Source organism: Neofelis nebulosa, chromosome 8 (assembly GCF_028018385.1).
Source record: "Neofelis nebulosa isolate mNeoNeb1 chromosome 8, mNeoNeb1.pri, whole genome shotgun sequence".
Taxonomy (NCBI): domain Eukaryota; kingdom Metazoa; phylum Chordata; class Mammalia; order Carnivora; family Felidae; genus Neofelis; species Neofelis nebulosa.
The window spans coordinates 79,084,024-79,102,372 of NC_080789.1; the positions used below are offsets into that span (position 1 = coordinate 79,084,024).

Genomic DNA, 18,349 nt, shown 5'->3' on the forward strand with positions numbered 1-18,349 from the left:
ACTCTCAACAATAGCCAAATTATGGAAAGAGCCTAAATGTCCATCAACTGATGAATGGATAAAGAAATTGTGGTTTATATACACAATGGAGTACTACGTGGCAATGAGAAAGAATGAAATATGGCCCTTTGTAGCAACGTGGATGGAACTGGAGAGTGTGATGCTAAGTGAAATAAGCCATACAGAGAAAGACAGATACCATATGGTTTCACTCTTATGTGGATCCTGAGAAACTTAACAGAAACCCATGGGGGAGGGGAAGGAAAAAAAAAAAAAAGAGGTTAGAGTGGGAGAGAGCCAAAGCATAAGAGACTGTTAAAAACTGAGAACAAACTGAGGGTTGATGGGGGGGTGGGAGGGAGGGGAGTTTGGGTTTTGGGTATTGAGGAGGGCACCTTTTGGGATGAGCACTGGGTGTTGTATGGAAACCAATTTGACAATAAACTTCATATATTGAAAAAAAAATAAAGAGTTATTGGACAAAAAAAAAAAAAGTGCCCTCCTTAATTCCCATCACCTGTTTAACCCATCCCCCCACTCACCTCCCCTCTGGTAACCATCAGTTTGTTCTTTATATTTGAGTCTGTTCTTGGTTTGCCTCTCTCCCTTTTTCCTTTGCTCATTTGTTTTGTTTCTTAAATTCCACATATGAGTGAAATCATATGGTATTTGTCTTTCTCTTACTGACTTCTTTTGCTGAGCATTATACTCTCTAGTTCCATCTATGTCATTACAAGTGGCAAGATTTCATTCTTTTTTATGGCTGAATATTCTATTTTTGTGTGTGTGTGTGTGTGTGTCTGTGTGTGTGTGTGTATACACATATATATATACACACCACATCTTCTTTATCCATTCATCAATTGATAGACACTTGGGCTGCTTCCATAATTTGGCTATTGTAAATAATGGTGCTATAAGCAGGGGTGCATGTATCCCTTTGAATTAGTGTTTTTGTTTTTTGGGTAAATACCCAGTAGTATGATTACTAGATCATAGGGTAATTGTATTTTTAACTTTTGGGGGAACCTTCATACTGTTTTCCACAAGTGGCTGCACCAGTTTTCATTCCCACCAACACTGTAAGAGGGTTCCCCTTTCTCCCATAGTAATAATTTTTAATGTAGCCTACATCCTACATGTGTTGTGCTATCTGAATGCTCTGTATTGGAATTTGAGAAGAAACCAGTAGGGCTAATCAAACATCAAACTAGTCATCTCTTTATAAAATCTCATTTTTTTTTAACGTTTATTTATTTTGAGAGAGAGAATGAGAATGAGCAGGGGAGGGGCAGATAGGGAGAGAGAATCCCCAGCAGGCTCCACAATCAGTGGGGAGCCAAACATGGGGCTTGATGTCACGACTGTGGGATCATGACCTGAACCGAAATCGGGAGTTGGACACTTAACCTAGACTGAGCCACCTAGGCGTCCCTAAAATCTCAATCTTAAAACTAAAACACATAACTATACATGGTACTTTTATGTATCCTCCTAAATAAGGCTAGTTAGTATTCTGCTGCTCCTAATATATTTATAACTTGGACCACAAAAAAAATATTAAATTTAACTCGTAAATTTCTATGTGAAACTTTGTTGTTTAATAGAGTATTATTTAGAGCAGTTACAGGTTCACAGCAAAATTGAGCAGATGGTACAGAAATATCCCATATACCCCTTACCCACACATGCATAGTGTCTTCCATTATCAACATATACACGAGGGTGGTACATTGGTTATGGTCGATGTGCCTACGTTGATAACGCATCGTTATCACCCAGAGCCCACGCTGGACACTAGGCTTCATTCTTGGTGTTGTATATTTTATGGGTTTGGACAGATGTATAATGATATGTAACCGCCATTCTAGTAACATACAGAGTGTCTTCACTGCCCTCAACCACCTCTGTGCTCTGCCTAGTCCTTCAATCCTCCCTGAGGATTAAAGTTTAATTTTATTTATTTTTTTATTTTTTTCTGCTAAAGTTTAATTTTAAAATGAGCTTATATTAACACCTCAGGATTTTATTTTACACAAATCATTTCAGCCCATCCCTTTTAGTGAAAATAACTATTAGGAACTAGTTCTTTAAAAAAAAAATTTTTTTTTTAATTTATTTTTTTTGATAGAGAGTGAGCGAGAGAGAGCATGTGAGTGGTGGAGGGGTAGAGAGAGAGAGAGGACAGAGGATCTGAAGTGGGCTCTGTGCTGACAGCTTGGAGCCCGAAACCTGCTTCATATTCTGTGTATCCCTCTCTGCCCCTCCACCACTCACACTCTTTCCCTCTCTCTCTCTCTCAAGAATAAATAAAAACATCAAAAAATTTTTGAAAAAAGGAAATACTTCTAATGAAAGTGGTTCATCAATGGTAGAATTGGAGTCAGATGCCTTTATTTTCAAATGCGAAGTCTACCATTTTTTCTTCAGTCTTCTATTAATAGGAATTTTCTTATTTTTATTTTATTGAGATAATATAACAATGATTTGATATTTATATATGTTGTAAAATGATCACAATAAGTCTAGTTATATCCAGCACCATACAGTTACAAATTGTTTTTCTTTGTGATAAGATCTTTTAATATCTACTTTTAGCAACTTTCAAATATGTAATACAGCATTATTATTGTTTTTTGAGAGAGAGAGTGAGCAAGTGAGGGAGGGGCAGAGGGGAGGGGGGAGAGAGAGGGAATCCCACAAGGGGCAGAGAGAGAGAGAGAGAAGCAGGGCTCAACCAAAGCAGGGCTCAAACTCATGAACTGTGAGATCATGACCTGAGCTGAAGTCAGATGCTTAACTGACTGAGCCACCCAGGTGGCTGTAATACAGCATTATGAAATGTAGTCACCATGCTGTACTTTACATTCTGTGACTTAGGAATTTTCTTTCTCAAGAGAAATTCTGGTCATGTCATGCTTATTTATTTTCTAAGTCCCATTTAATCTGATTTCACAAAAATTCCAACCTAGTCATTTTACCTTAAATGTGGAAGTGGCTGGGTCTATATTTGGATTGTTGCCATCATTTGAGTGTGGATTCTTGTGGGATAGTCTTCACTGTAATCTGCACTCAAAAAGGAAGGAGACTTGTTGGGACATCTGGGTGGCCCGGTTGATTAAGTGTCTGACTCAGTTTAGGCTCAGGTCACGATCATAGTTTGTGAGATCGAGCCCCATATCAGGCTCTGCGCTGACAGCACGGAGACTGCTTGTGATTTTCCCTTTCCCTCTGCCCTTCCCTCATTCTGTCTTTGAAAATAAATAAATAAACATTAAAAAAGACAAGGGAAGGAGACTTCCTCTCACTGCTCTAGGACCTCTTTTTTTTTTTTTTTAACGTTTTTATATATATATATTTATTTTTCAATATATGAAGTTTATTGTCAAATTGGTTTCCATACAACACCCAGTGCTCATCCCAAAAGGTGCCCTCCTCAATACCCATCACCCACCCTCCCCTCCCTCCCACCCCCCCATCAACCCTCAGTTTGTTCTCAGTTTTTAACAGTCTCTTATGCTTTGGCTCTCTCCCACTCTAACCTCTTTTTTTTTTTTTTCCTTCCCCTCCCCCATGGGTTTCTGTTAAGTTTCTCAGGATCCACATAAGAGTGAAACCATATGGTATCTGTCTTTCTCTGTATGGCTTATTTCACTTAGCATCACACTCTCCAGTTCCATCCACGTTGCTACAAAAGGCCATATTTCATTCTTTCTCATTGCCACGTAGTATTCCATTGTGTATATAAACCACAATTTCTTTATCCATTCATCAGTTGATGGACATTTAGGCTCTTTCCATAATTTGGCTATTGTTGAGAGTGCTGCTATAAACATTGGGGTACAAGTGTCCCTATGCATCAGTACTCCTGTATCCCTTGGGTAAATTCCTAGCAGTGCTATTGCTGGGTCATAGGGTAGGTCTATTTTTAATTTTCTGAGGAACCTCCACACTGCTTTCCAGAGCGGCTGCACCAATTTGCATTCCCACCAACAGTGCAAGAGGGTTCCCGTCTCTCCACATCCTCTCCAGCATCTATAGTCTCCTGATTTGTTCATTTTGGCCACTCTGACTGGTGTGAGGTGATATCTGAGTGTGGTTTTGATTTGTATTTCCCTGATGAGGAGCGACGTTGAACATCTTTTCATGTGCCTGTTGGCCATCTGGATGTCTTCTTTAGAGAAGTGTCTATTCATGTTTTCTGCCCATTTCTTCACTGGGTTATTTGTTTTTTGGGTGTGGAGTTTGGTGAGCTCTTTATAGATTTTGGATATTCGCCCTTTGTAGGACCTCTTTTTGGCCATTTAATCTCTGGGCTTTATGAGAATATAAATTTGTTTAATACCATAAGAACAAGGTAAGCAAAGGTTTAATTGTCCTTAAGGGTATCTTATTTGAGAATACTCTCTACCAACATACTGCTTTCTGTAAAAGTTATCTGGTTTCTCTGTGTATGGCTGACTCTCTTCTTTATTGTTTTCTCTAGTGCATTCCTCTCTTTGTTCAACTTGTTTTGGAGAGACTAACCCGAGGAGTGAAAACTAGTGAGCTCCGCACCATGTGTCTTCAGGTTGCCATTGCTGCCTTGTACTACAACCCTGATTTGCTGCTACATACTTTAGAACAAATTCAGTTGCCTCACAATCCTGGACCGTTAACTGTACAGTTTATAAATCAGTGGATGAACGATACGGATTGTTTTCTTGGGTATGTGTCTTTTGGATTTTACTCTACATTTCTGTTTCTGGAACATTGATTTTAAAAATGTAAAATAGCATATAAAGAGGTAATTTTCATTTTTAAGGATTATTTTTAGTGCATTGTAAACACAAATTTTAATTTTTAGAGAATTAAACTGTGTTTCAGTAGTATAATCTAGTGGAAAGAATGCAGGCTCTGAAAACTAGGTATAGTCTGTCCCTAGTTGTTTTTTACTTGCATGATAGCGTTAGATCTTTAGGCAATGAGAACTAAGTGTCCAGCAGGTTCCATGACTATTAAGTGTGTATAGGTAAAAACATTCTAAATGGGGTCAGGTTTCTAAGGAAAATGCCAGTCTGGTAAAAATGTACTGGCCCAGGTTATTGGATATTGGAACTCTGCAGATCTCAAGGGAGCTTGTTCTCAAATGTGAGGTCAGAAAGAAGGATTGTTCGTTGTAGCTTGGGTGCTTCCCTGGTGCGAGAGTTTGTCTTCATGTGAAGCACTCTCCTACTTCTCAAACATAAGAAAAATGAGATGCCGAGTAGTAGGTACATGCTCACCTCAAGTGACCCCACACCTATTAGTGATTGTTATGCTAGAATTTGAGCTAGATTGCAATTAATTTGTTTAAAACATTAGATACAACTAGTGTTTTGTTTTTTAAGTTTTGTAAGATAACATTTAGAAATGATATCATTTAGAAATGCTGAGGAAGGAGAATTCCAGTAGGAGTAGTCAGGACACTGCCAAGTGATACAGGTGTGAATTAGCATGGCAGAACAGGTATGGGGGAAGATACTAACAAGCTGCTGTATGTATTCTAGTTTTTCTACTTGTAGGATACTGGAATTTGTCATTGGTTTAGATTTTTTATTAAAGACTTGAAGGGAAGAACATACTTTAAAAAATTGTGCTTGAAGTTATCTCTGACAAAGATTTAGGGAGCAGAGGCTTTGTCACTCACAGTTATGCAGTTGGAATGCTTCTCTCTTTATTAGCATCTAGAAGCAGTTTTCCAGAGATAGAAAGGCCATTTCTACTATTGCATAGACTGGACAGGCTTGGCTTATGCTTCCTTGGATTCTTTAGAGTCCTACTTGACAATCATCTTTCCTGCTGTGATCCTCTTGACACCTAATGTGCACCCCTATTGGAGGGCATCCTCAGGTCCAGTGCAGTTCCTGTTATAATATACTCCTTTGGCTTTAGTAACTTGAATCAGGCAATGCAGTGGGCTGGGACCGGCTGGGTAGTGTGGCAGGGATATGGCGGTGACACAGGCACGTCCTGGGAAGCAGCCACTGGAGCCAGAGCTGGAGTTGGAGCTGGTGGAGTTCTCTTTGATCTGTGCCCCTCCTCCTAGCCTCCAGGATGGCAGAGATTGTCGCTTCTCTGACAGAGAGCACGTTCTCAGGCTTGGAAGATTCTAGCAGTGACAGGAGTGAAGATGACTCGGCAGAGGGAGAAGATAGGATCAGCAGTGATGGAGAAGACCACTGGGCCACAGGTGCAGGCCGGGACCTCTTCCCCAAGGACAGAGGACATCTGGAACATGGTGGGCATGGGCATTGGGCACGGATGGCAGGCACAGCTACAAGCCCCTGCGTACTCGTGACAAGCTGGACCAGGTTCTGCGCAAAATGGATGATCCTGACTACCGGTGCATGATGCAGGACTGGATGACAGGGCACGACTTATGGCTGACCGATGAGCAGGTGGCCCTGGCATGGTGGCTGCAGAGGGGCCAGTTGGGGGACATGAGCTTCGATCTGTATGAGCTGGACTTCTTCACTGGGGACCTGGTGCTCCACTCAGTAACCAGCTGACCTGCTGACAAGCACAGCTTCATCCCATCCCTGGTGGAGAAGGAGAGGGTCTCTCACTTGGGGCATATGCCATTAAGATGGGCCAGATGCAGCTTCACGGGCCCCAGAACCCCACCCCTAGCTTCAGTAATCTGTGGGTGTGGAAGACCCTGATGTTGGGCCGGATGGGCACAAGATACACATACCCAGTCCCAAGCTGGTCGTCGGCGTCACACTGAGTTCTACGGCCCACCTCCTGCGTATCTGCCCAGCGAAGAGGTGTGGGAGCAATGGGAGCCAGGTGAGAGGAAGCCCACCTTCCCGCCACACAAGTTTCCGAACCTGCGGGGTGTGCCTGTGTATAGCTGTTTCCTCCAGGAATGCTTCACATGCTGCCTTGACCTCTACTGTGTCCACGGCAGTGCAAGGTGAGGGTGAATGTGAACCCTGAAGACCTCGTCCCCAAACTGTCCCAGCTGCAGGACCCGCAGCCTTTCCTCGCATGTCAGGTCCTGGTCTCTAGAGGCCCCAGGAACCTTGTCCACCACCTTAGTGTCATCCTGGAGAGGGCCAGTGGCTGGCTTCAGGCTCTGACAGTGGCTTACTATGACTCTGGGAGGTGGCTGCCACCTGCTGCACGAGGACCGTGCCCGTTGTGGGTATGCTGAGGAGTATTGGCTGGAACACTCACCCCATCATCTGCCTGGTGGCTATGGCTGTAGAGGACGTGGTGCTGCTACTGATCCTGGCCTTGGGGGCCCAGCTGGTGGTGGGCAGCGAGGACCAGCTGCTGTCTGCCTTCATCCCACCTGAGATGCCGGCCGTTCAGCCTGCCTACTGGCTGGAGGCCCCAGAGGAGGAACGCCAGGGGGGACCTGTGGCTGCACATCCGCCATGGGAAGCCTGTTGACCTGGCATGGGTGTGGGGACTTCTTGGCTGTGGTCCTGGCCCCTGCAGGCCACACACAGGTGCTGATCCACTAGCTGAGCTGGCGCTGCAGGCAGACCCCCTTCTGCAGCCATGGCCAGGTGCCGTGGGTGACCTTCTACTCTGTCCCGTCCTTTGTGTTAGTGACTTTCGAGTGCAGCATCTGCCTTTACTGTCTCCTGTGCCAGGAGCTCACCGAGAAGCTGAGACCGAACTGTAAGTGGGTGTCCAGCCTGGCAGTGCACCCTGCAGGGGACAAGGTCATCTGTGGGAGCTATGACAGCAAGCTGGTGTGGTTTGATCTGGACCTTTCTGGTGAGCCTTACAGGGTGGTGAGGCACCACAGGAGGACCCAAGGGCTGTGGCCTTCCACACCTGGTACCAGGTCTTCACATCTAGCTCTGACCACGGGAGTGTCATTGTCTGCCATAGGATGGTACGCAGTGACCTGCTGCAGAACCAACTGCTGGTGCCTGTGAAGGTGCTGTGGGGACACGTGCTGAGCCAAGACCTGGGTGTACTGGATGTGGCTTTCCGCCCTGGCCCCAGCTGTGGGTTTTCTCAGGGGCCAATGGCACCGTCTGCCTCTTCACCTAAGCCACTCTGTTTCCTCAGGGGCCAGGCCATGTGTTTGCTCAGGATCTTAATAGAGGTGTTCGCCCAGCTTGGGGGGAAAAAAAAAGAGCAATGCGAATAATAGTAGCTTATAATATATTCATCATTTCATCTGCTTCGGATTCAGCCTCCCTCTCTCCCTCTGCCCCTCCCCTGCTAGTGCTTTGTATCTCCCTCTCTCTCAAAAATAAACATTAAAAAAATTTTTTTTTCCCTTCAGAATCAAATTTTATGCTATGTTATAGCGGACTATATTTAATTGATTTACTTATAGTCATTAAGTTTAGCTTGCTTATTATATGCTGAGTTTCTGAATAGCTTTTGGCACTGGGGGGTTAGTATACAGTGTATGTGCTGAGAAACTTTGTAGACCAATCTAATGAAGACACAGTCTGAATTTTTCCTTTTTTCCATTGGATAGGAATTTTATGCTGTCAAATACAGGTATTCCTGCTTTAATAGAACTTGTTATGCCAAGGCACAGATAAAGCATTTAAATCAGTTATAAATTGATACTATAGTAAAATTCACCATATTGATTACAGACTTTTATAGCTCTTTGATGATAATTGGTTTACAAAACTTGGTTTATATAGGATTTCACATAGTACAAGATGGAGGATCCCTCTGTATAATTCCATTGAGTGAACCTTAAAAATCACCTTGGCCATTTTTTCTTGTGGAATCTTCAGTTGTCCCCATTTCTCATGAGTACCTTTTTTTTCTTTGTGATTTGTAGGCATCATGACCGGAAGATGTGTATAATAGGACTGAGTATCCTTTTGGAATTGCAAAATCGACCTCCTGCAGTAGATGCTGTGGTGGGACAGATTGTACCCTCAATTCTTTTCCTTTTCCTTGGCCTAAAGCAGGTTTGTGCTACCAGACAACTGGTAAACCAGGAAGATCGCTCAAAAGCAGAGAAGGCTGATATGGAAGAAAACGGTAAAATCTTCTAATTGTAATGAATGCTAGAATTGATTTTGATTTGAGCATGCATTTTCTCTGAATTTTAGTCTATTTGGAATCATTCAGTTACATTCTTTGGCTTGTTGCACATTTAACAAATATTTTGGGTTTGGTTGACATACCCTGTAATGTAAATTTAAATCTGTTAATTTTTTGACATTTAAATAATTATTGAGCTTAATGAATGTTGTTAAACTCTGAGAAATTCAGATACATTTATAACAGAATCACATAGTTTTGACAATGAGTTAGAAACCAGTATTTCATTTTCTTGTTTGTGCCAATAGTCTCTGTGAAGTCGGCAGCATGAATTCAATGAACCATTAGTTAAGGGAAGTATCAGTATAACAGATTAATAGAATGCCTGATTTTTTTTTTAATGGTTCTTAAAAATTGTAATTGGGAGAAACTTATGGTTTACATATTATTAAATTTGGAGTAAAGTACATAAATGAAGGATATTTGCTTAATTGACAGAGTAAGATTGTTAGAGTCAAGGATATTAGATCTTTATTTGATGATAATTGCAAAACTACTTGCTTGGGTGCAGGAAGTAACCAAATCCAACTCCAAATGGAGTTTTCCCTCTTCAGGTTAAAAGCAGAATTTCTTCCCCTTCCCTTCCCCTCCCTTCCTTCATATAATTTATTGTCAAATTAACTAGCATACAGTGTGCTCTTGGCTTCAGGAGTAGATTCCCATGATTCATCTCTTACATACAACACCCTGTGCTCATCCCAACAAGTGCCCTCTTCAGTGCCCATCACCCATTTTCCCCATCCCCCTGCTTCCATCAACCCTCAGTTTGTGCTCTGTATTTAAGAGTCTCTTATGTTTGTCTCCCTCTCCATTTGTAACTATTTTTTGTTTCCTTCCCTTCCCCCCATGGTCTTCTGTTACGTTTTCACTCATATGTGGAATTTGAGAAACTTATGATATCTGTTAACAGAATTTCTTTAAATGAGAAAAATCAGAATGTTTCATGTAAAACATACAAGTGTAGATTTAAACATTTTGCATTTAATTAGCATCATCCTAGTTTGGGTACGAGGAATGGTACTCTTTAACTCCTAACATAGAGCACAACTTCTGATCTAATTTGCTTTCCTGAATTCTATGTAGGACATCTTTACTAGAAGGGTTTTTATTCTTTTCCTAAGTATAGGCCAACAATTATAGAATTCTTTTTTTCAGTTCTAATTTTTTGTTTTGTAAACTGTTGGCTTATAACTAATATGTGAGAAAAAATTTCTGGTAATTTTCCAGACTTTCCTGTTCAATTTGTGCTGAAGTATAGAATGACTAATTAGGAAAGGTATTTCTTGCTATCTTTGTCATATATATGTGTCATATATACATATATATATATATATGTGTGTGTGTGTGTGTGTGTGTATGATCAAAACTTCTGTTTCTCGCCTTATTCCTAAAACTACTTTGCCATTTAATTCAGGTGCTTTAGTGTGGTATGTTTTATAGAAATAGTTTTGGAATAATACTGCCTGGTTTGGGTTTTACTCTAGGTTTTTCCGTCTTGGGTTGATTTTGTTGTGCATTTACTATCTTCCAGTTATTTATAATATTGGGCTAACTGCTTAGAACAGATCAGCCCTGAACATAGAAACAGAATCCATGGTGATATGCAATTCAGCTTTCCACTTTTCAACACACATGTAGCTATTTTTTCTTTATTTCTGTATTTTTATGTTTCTATTAGCAGAAATGACCTCATTTGCACACTTCTGAGTAGTTTGTAATCAACTGAATTAACTGTTGAGAGACCCAAATTCTCAGTGGGAACTCATTGTTACTTAAAACATATGCACTGGGGCGCCTGGGTGGTCCAGTCAGTTAAGTGTCCGACTTCGGCTCAGGTCATGATCTTGCAGTTCGTGAGTTGGAGCCCTGTATCAGGCTGTGTGCTGACAGCTTAGAGCCTGGAGCCTGCTTTGGATCCTGTATCTCCCCCTCTCTCTGCCTCTCCCCTGCTTGCACTCTCTCTCTCTCTCAAAAATAAACATTAAAAAAAATGCACTGACTGCACAATTTTTTTTTTTTTGACAAAAAATTTGGGACTCTGATTAATTAGCATTTTTATATAAATGAATATGAGACAGCCATAGCAAAACAGTAATGTCCAGTGGACTATAGATTTAGGGTTACTTGGAAATTGTTTTCAGTGTGGAGTATAAAGTCATTTTTTTTTTAAATGTTTATTTAGTTTTGAGAGAGAGAAAGAGTGCGAGCAGGGAGGGGCAGAGAGAGGAGGAGACACAGAATCTGAAGCAGGCTCCAGGCTCTGAGCTGTCAGCACAGAGCCTGATGCGGGGCTAGAACTCATGAACTATGAGATCATGACCTGAGTTGAAGTTGGATGCTTAACTGACTGAGCCACCCAGGTGCCTCTAAAGTCATTTTCTTTTTTTTTAAAAATTTTTTTTCAACGTTTTTTATTTATTTTTGGGACAGAGAGAGACAGAGCATGAACGGGGGAGGGGCAGAAAGAGAGGGAGACACAGAATCGGAAACAGGCTCCAGGCTCCGAGCCATCAGCCCAGAGCCTGACGCGGGGCTCGAACTCACGGACCGCGAGATCGTGACCTGGCTGAAGTCGGACGCTTAACCGACTGCGCCACCCAGGCGCCCCTCTAAAGTCATTTTCAATTTAACAAACTATAAAGTTTTATTTTTAGGATTTCATGTAAAAATAGGCGGTAGTTTTTCCATTTCCAGAATGTCATTTTATAATTTTTGTTCTGTGGAATTTTATGTTTTGTCCTTTTGTGTTCTGATTCTTTTTAAATAATTAATGGATTGCCAGAGGAGATTTCAAGTGATGAAGAGGAGACGAATGTAACCGCTCAAGCAATGCAGTCGAATAATGGAAGAGGTGAAGATGAGGAGGAGGAGGAGGATGACTGGGATGAAGAAGTGTTGGAAGAAACTGCCCTTGAGGGATTCAGCACTCCACTTGACCTTGACAATAGTGTGGATGAATATCAAATTTTTACACAAGCTCTGCTAAGTATGTCTTTACTCCCTAAATTTTTAGATATTTTCTCTAAATTCTTTATTTCCTTTGGTTTAAAAATTGTTTTGGGATCTGTCCAAAATCAGTTTAGATGCTAAGTTTGGTTTTAGTAGTGGTGAGATGTCCAAATGGAAAAATCTGGGAGGCTTAGAGCATGGTTTTGCCTCAAGCACCAACTTGAGTTCTTGGTGTGGGAGTGAAGCCGAAACTGCAGGTACGGGGAAAATCTGGCGGAACATGGTAGCATGTGAGTAGAGGTGTTTGCCAAGATCTGGATTTTAGGGAGCATAGTAAAACCCCAGGAGGAGGAGATGGTGAAGGAGGTCGAGAACTGGGCAACACAGAGATTTGCAATGTCCTAACCTTCCTCTGATAGCCCCACATGGTTAGATATGGAGTGGGTACTCAGAAATAATCCTTTGCTGGAATAAGTTTGTCTCTTAATTTCTGCAATCATTTCATCGTAATTTGATCATGTACTTTTGTTCTCTGTAATGATAATTTTCACTAGGCTCTTATCTTTTTCTTCTTCTACACACTCCCCAAATGCAACAGCTGTGCAGAGTCGGGATGCTGCCTGGTACCAGCTGCTGATGGCACCGCTCAGTGAGGACCAGAGGAGGGCGCTGCAGGAGGTGTATACCCTGGCAGAGCACCGGAGGACAGTAGCAGGTCAGCCAGCTGCATTCCCAGATTGGAGGGCATCAGCGTGCCAGTAGTCAGTCTTATTAATGAGCAACCTTCTTACCTTCTTAATGAGCCTTGTGGCACATTAGAGACTGTTTTAAAAATTGTTAGAGGCCACCCTTTCAAGATAATTATTATTGTATGATTTTTTTTTTTTTTTAAATCACTGATCATGATATCTTAGCTCGGCAAAACCCTGTGCATTAATAGGTGTCTTTTAGTGGTGGTGGTATTCATGTACTTACCCTCTGTTTTGGAGCCAGTTCACTTCATGAATTCTTATAAGGAGCTTGTCTTCCTGGAAAAGAAACACTCTTCATTTCTTTTGCTGGGATTTTCAGGTTTTGACTTGGAGAAATTGTTCTATGCAGACATTATTATGGTCACTCCTAGAAAATCAGTGGAAAAAAATTTGTAATTACAAAAATACTTTAGTGGAAAACATGGAATAGGCACCTGGAATTTAGAACCTAAGTTCTTCTGCATAGAGTTCTCTTGTCAGCCCTGCACAGAGTCTGTATCAGGAGAATTCTGGGTACACTTTCAGCAGTAGCCTATAGAACTATTAAAAAAAACCACTTTGCACCTTTTCATTTTGTCATTTTTCCTGGAAGTTGGGGGAGGTAAAGTTTTTCCATTTTGTTCATTTTTAGCAGTTTTTCTGTAATAGTAAACATAACTACTTACTGACATAGCCCTATTAAAAGCTGATACTCAGGGACTTCCAGGGAAGGTGGTGAAATGGGTGGATCCTGAGCTCACGTCATCCCACAGATACAACTAGGTAACGCTCACATCAGGGTTAATAACCCGGAAAATGACCCAGAGACGGCAGAACAAACTCTACAACTAACTGTAGAGAAGAGTCCACATCAGAGAAGATAGAAGAGTGGAGATGCAGTGGGGAGCTAAATGGACTACGGGTCTGTCCACTGGAGGGGAGGGATCCGCAGGTGTGGAGAAGAGAGAGAACAGACCATCATGGTGCGAGCTTGCATGGGAAGATGAATCCCTATAACGTTTGGCTTTGGAAACCAGAGGGACCAAATTTCATGAGTTCTGACAGCAGGTTCAGTTCTGGGAGAGTCTGGAGGGTGATAGGAAACCGAGTCCTCATCCCTTTAAAGACACAGCACAGCCAACAGCCTGCAGAAACACAGCATAGAAGCAGTACTTTGAAAAATGCCCGGGGCATACAAGAGGGAAATTATTTACTAATCTTTGTGTCCCAGAGAGACTGAGATTGCTGGAAGACTCCTCCAGGAACAAGGAGCTGGTGGGTGCCATTTCCCTTCCTTGCCCTCCGGCATAAACACTCAGACACCTGCAGGAACCAGCCTGGAGCCGGCATTCACTACCTAATTTGCTTATACTATGCCCCATCCTTTTTAGCTGGGCCTGCCTCAGTTCTGGTGCTGTGGGCCCCCTTCCCTAGAAGACCATTGCAAACTGCCAAAACCATGCCTCTCTACTGTGCGCATTGTGGGGTCTCAGTCCCAGCAGTGGCAGCTGGTCACCTGTGGAGGACGCAAGAACCTTATTAAAACTGTGCACGCTGCACCAAAAACCATAAAATACCTAGGAATAAATCTAACCAAAGAGGTGAAAAATCTATACACTGAAAACTATAGAAAGCTTATGAAAGAAATTGAAGAAGACACAAAAAAATGGAAAAAGATTCCATGCTCCTGGATAGGAAGAACAAATATTGTTAAAATGTTAATACTACTCAAAGCAATCTACATATTCATTGCAATACCTATCAAAATAACACCAGCATTCTTCACAGAGCTAGATCTAACAATCCTAAAATTTGTATGGAACCAGAAAAGACCCCGAATAGCCAAAGCAATCTTGATAAAAGAAAACCAAAGCAGGAGGCATCACAATCCCGGACTTTAAGCTGTATTATAAAGCTGTAATCATCAAGATAACACGAACAGATCTGGCACAAAAGCAGACACTCAGATCAATGGAACAGAATAGAAAACCCAGAAATGGACCCACAAATGTATGGCTAACTAATCTTTGACAAAGCAGGAAAGAATATCCAATGGAAAAAAAAAGATTGTCACTTCAGCAAATGTTGCTGGGGAAACTGGACAGCAACATGCTGTTAAGTGAACCTGGACCACTTTTTTACACCATACACAAAAATAAACTCAAACTAAGGGGATAAAAGACCTAAATGTAAGACAGGAAAATCCTCGAGGAGAAAGCAGGCAAAAACCTCTTTGATCTTGGCCACAGCAACTTCTTACTCAACACATCTCCAGAGCAAAGGAAAACAAAAACAAAAATGAACTATTGGAACCTCATCAAAATAAAAAGCTTCTGCACAGTGAAGGAAACAATCATCAAAACTAAAAGGCAACCAATGGAATGGGAGAAGATATTTGCAAATGACATATCAAAGGGTTAGCATCCAAAATCTATAATTTTTTTTTAATATTTATTTATTTTTGAGAGACAGAAACAGAGTATGAACAGGGGAGGGGCAGAGAGAGAGGGAGACACAGAATTGGAAGCAGGCTGCAGGCCCTGAGCTGTCAGCACAGAGCCCGGTGCAGGATTTGAACCCACGAACCGTGAAACCATGACCTGAGCCGAAGTCAGACGCTTAACTGACTGAGCCACCCAGGTGCCCCAGTGTCCAAAATCTATAAAGAACTTATCAAACTCAACACCCCAAAAACAATCCAGTGAAGAAATGGGCAAAAGGCATGAATAGACACTTCTCCAGAGACATCCAGATGGCCAACTGACACATGAAAAAATGCTCAACATCACTCATCATCCGGGAAATACAGATCAAAACCACCATGAGATACCACCTCACACCTGTCAGAATGGCTAACATTAACAACTCAGGCAACAACAGATATTGGCAAGGATGCAGAGAAAGAGGATTTCTTTTGCACTGCTGGTGGGAATGCAAACTGGTGCAGCCACCCTGGAAAACAGGATGGAGGTTCCTCAAAAATCCAAAAATAGAACTACCCTACAACCCAGCAATTGCACTGCTAGGTATTTATCCAAGAGATACAGGTGTGCTGTTTCGAAGGGACGCATGCACCCCAGTGTTTATAGCAGCACTATTGACAATAACCAAAGTATGGAAAGAGCCCAAATGTCCATCGATGGATAAATGGATAAAGAAGATGTGGGGTGTGTGTGTGTGTGTGTGTGTGTATACACACACACACACACACACAATGGAGTATTACTCAGCAATCACGAATGAAATCTTGCCAGTTGCAACTATGTGGATGGAACTAGAGGGTATTATGCTAGGCGAAATTAGAGAAAGACAAATATCATATGACTTCATTCATATGAGGACTTTAAGATGCAAAACAGATGAACACAAGGGAAGAGAAGCAAAAATAATATAAAAACAGGGAGGGGGACAAAACATAAGAGACTCTTAAATATGGAGAACAAACAGAGGGTTACTGGAGGGGTTGTGGGAGGGGGGATGGGCTAAATGGGTAAGGGGCATTAAGGAATCTACTCCTGAAATCGTTGTGCTATGTGCTTAGATGTAAATTAAAAAAAAAACCAACACACAAACACTGTGCACCCTGCCTCTGCATGCTTTGCAGATCGGTCTGGCCAGCCATGGTCTCCGGGGCAGAGACACATCCCCTCTGGCAGAGGACCAGCACCACCTTGTTAAAACTGCATGCCATGCTCTACCCACTACTTTCAAGAGCAAGAGATGTAGCTGAATTTCCTAACACAGAAAGTTACACAAAATGAGAGAAATATGTCCCAAATGAAAGAAAAGGAAAAAACAATAGCAAGACACCTCAGCCAAACAGAGATAAGTAATATGCTTGATAGAGAAATTAAAGTAATGGTCATAAAGATACTTGCTGGACTTGAAGTAACAGTGGAGGATTTTTAACAAAGAGAAAACATTGAAAAAGAACCAGTCAGAGATGAAGAACATGATAAATTGAAATTAAAATTACAGTAAGTGGAATAAATAGTAGACTAGAGGAAACAGAATGGATCGGTGACCTGGAGGACAGAATAATGGAAATTAAGGTGAGCGGGTGAGAGGAAGACAAATTATGCAAAATGAGAATAGACTTAGGGAACTCAGTGACTCCATCAGGTTTGATAACATTCACATTATAGGGATGCCAGAAGAAGAGAGAAAAGGGGGCAGAAAGTTCATTTGAAGAAATAATAGCTGAAAGCTTCCCCAATCTGGGGAAGAAAACAAATCCAGATCCAGGAGGTACAGAGATTTCCCAACAAAAACAACCAAAGGAGGTCCATTCCAAGATACATAGTAATTAAGATGGCAAAAAGTAGTGACAAAGAGAATTTTAAAAGCAGCAACAGAGAAGGAGAAATTTATGTACAAGGCTATCAGTGGATTTTTCAGAAATTTTGCAGGCCAGATGCGAGCGACAAGATATATTTAGAGTGCTGGAAGGAAAAAAATCTGTAACCAATAATATTCTATCCAGCAAGGCTATCATGCAGAATAGAAGGAGAGATAAAGAGGTTCCCAGACAAACAAAAGTTAAAGAAATTCATGACCACTAAACCAGCACTACAAGAAATGTTAAAGGGGACTCTTTTAGTGGAAAACAAAAACCACGAGTAATAAAAGTAGGAAGCACACAAAAGAAGTAAAAATAACTATATCTGTAAATACCAGTAAAAGACTCACAAAAGGATATAAAGTATGACACCATATACCTAATATATGCGGGGGCGGGGGGGGAAGGACAGGACTAAAGAATGGTTTCAAACTTAAGTGACCATCAACTTAACATAGACTGCTATATATAGCAGATGTTATATGCAAACCTAATGGTAACCACAAATCAAAACCAGTAATATGCAAAAAATAAAGAGAAAGGAATCCAAGTGTATCACTAAAGAAAGCCAGCTTATGGGGAGGGAAGAGAGCAAGGGAAGAAAGGAATGGAGAAGAACTACAAAAATAACCACAAAACAAGTCACAAAATGGCAATAAATACATACCTATAAATAATTACTTCAAATGGACTAGGGGCACCTGGGTGGCTCAGTCGGTTAAGTGTCCGACTTTGGCTCAGGTCATGATCTCGTGGTTTGTGGGTTTGAACCTTGCATCGGGCTCTGTGCTGAGAGCTCAGGGCCTGGAGCCTGCTTCGGATTCTGTGTCTCGCTCTCTCTCTGCCCTTCCCCTGCTCATGCTCTGTCTCTCTCTGTCTCAAAAATAAATAAAACATTAAAAAAAAACCCTAAAAAATAAATGGAATAAATTCTCTAGTCAAAGACTGAGGGTGATGGAACAGATGAAACAACAAGACCCATCTATATGCTGCCTTCAAGAGACTCATTTCAGACCCAAAGGCATGTGCAGACTGAAGGAAAAACAGTTATCATGCAAATGGAAGCAAAAAGAAAGCCAGGGTAGCAATATTTATATTGGACAAAATAGATGTTAAAACAAAGACTTAACAAGAGACAAAGAAAGGACCCTACATAATTTTAAAGGGAACAATAAGAAGATAAAATAATTGTAAATATTTATGCATCCAACATGGGACCACACAAATACATGAAACAATTAGTTCCTTTACTTGTTATTAACTGATAGTA

General features: G+C 41.5%; 1 protein-coding gene and 1 pseudogene across 2 annotated transcripts in view; both read left to right on the top strand.

The window, feature by feature from the left end:
• Positions 1–18,349, top strand: part of IPO8 (importin 8) — an 87,613-nt gene that overhangs the window by 63,287 nt on the left and 5,977 nt on the right. For both annotated transcript variants that reach the window (XM_058743205.1, XM_058743206.1), the window contains 4 exons: positions 4,487–4,707; positions 8,792–8,997; positions 11,843–12,046; positions 12,608–12,724. In XM_058743205.1, the coding sequence (XP_058599188.1) occupies positions 4,487–4,707; positions 8,792–8,997; positions 11,843–12,046; positions 12,608–12,724 (748 nt within the window). The remainder of the gene's footprint in view (positions 1–4,486; positions 4,708–8,791; positions 8,998–11,842; positions 12,047–12,607; positions 12,725–18,349) is intronic.
• Positions 6,189–8,784, top strand: LOC131519801 (ribosome biogenesis protein BOP1-like; annotated as a pseudogene).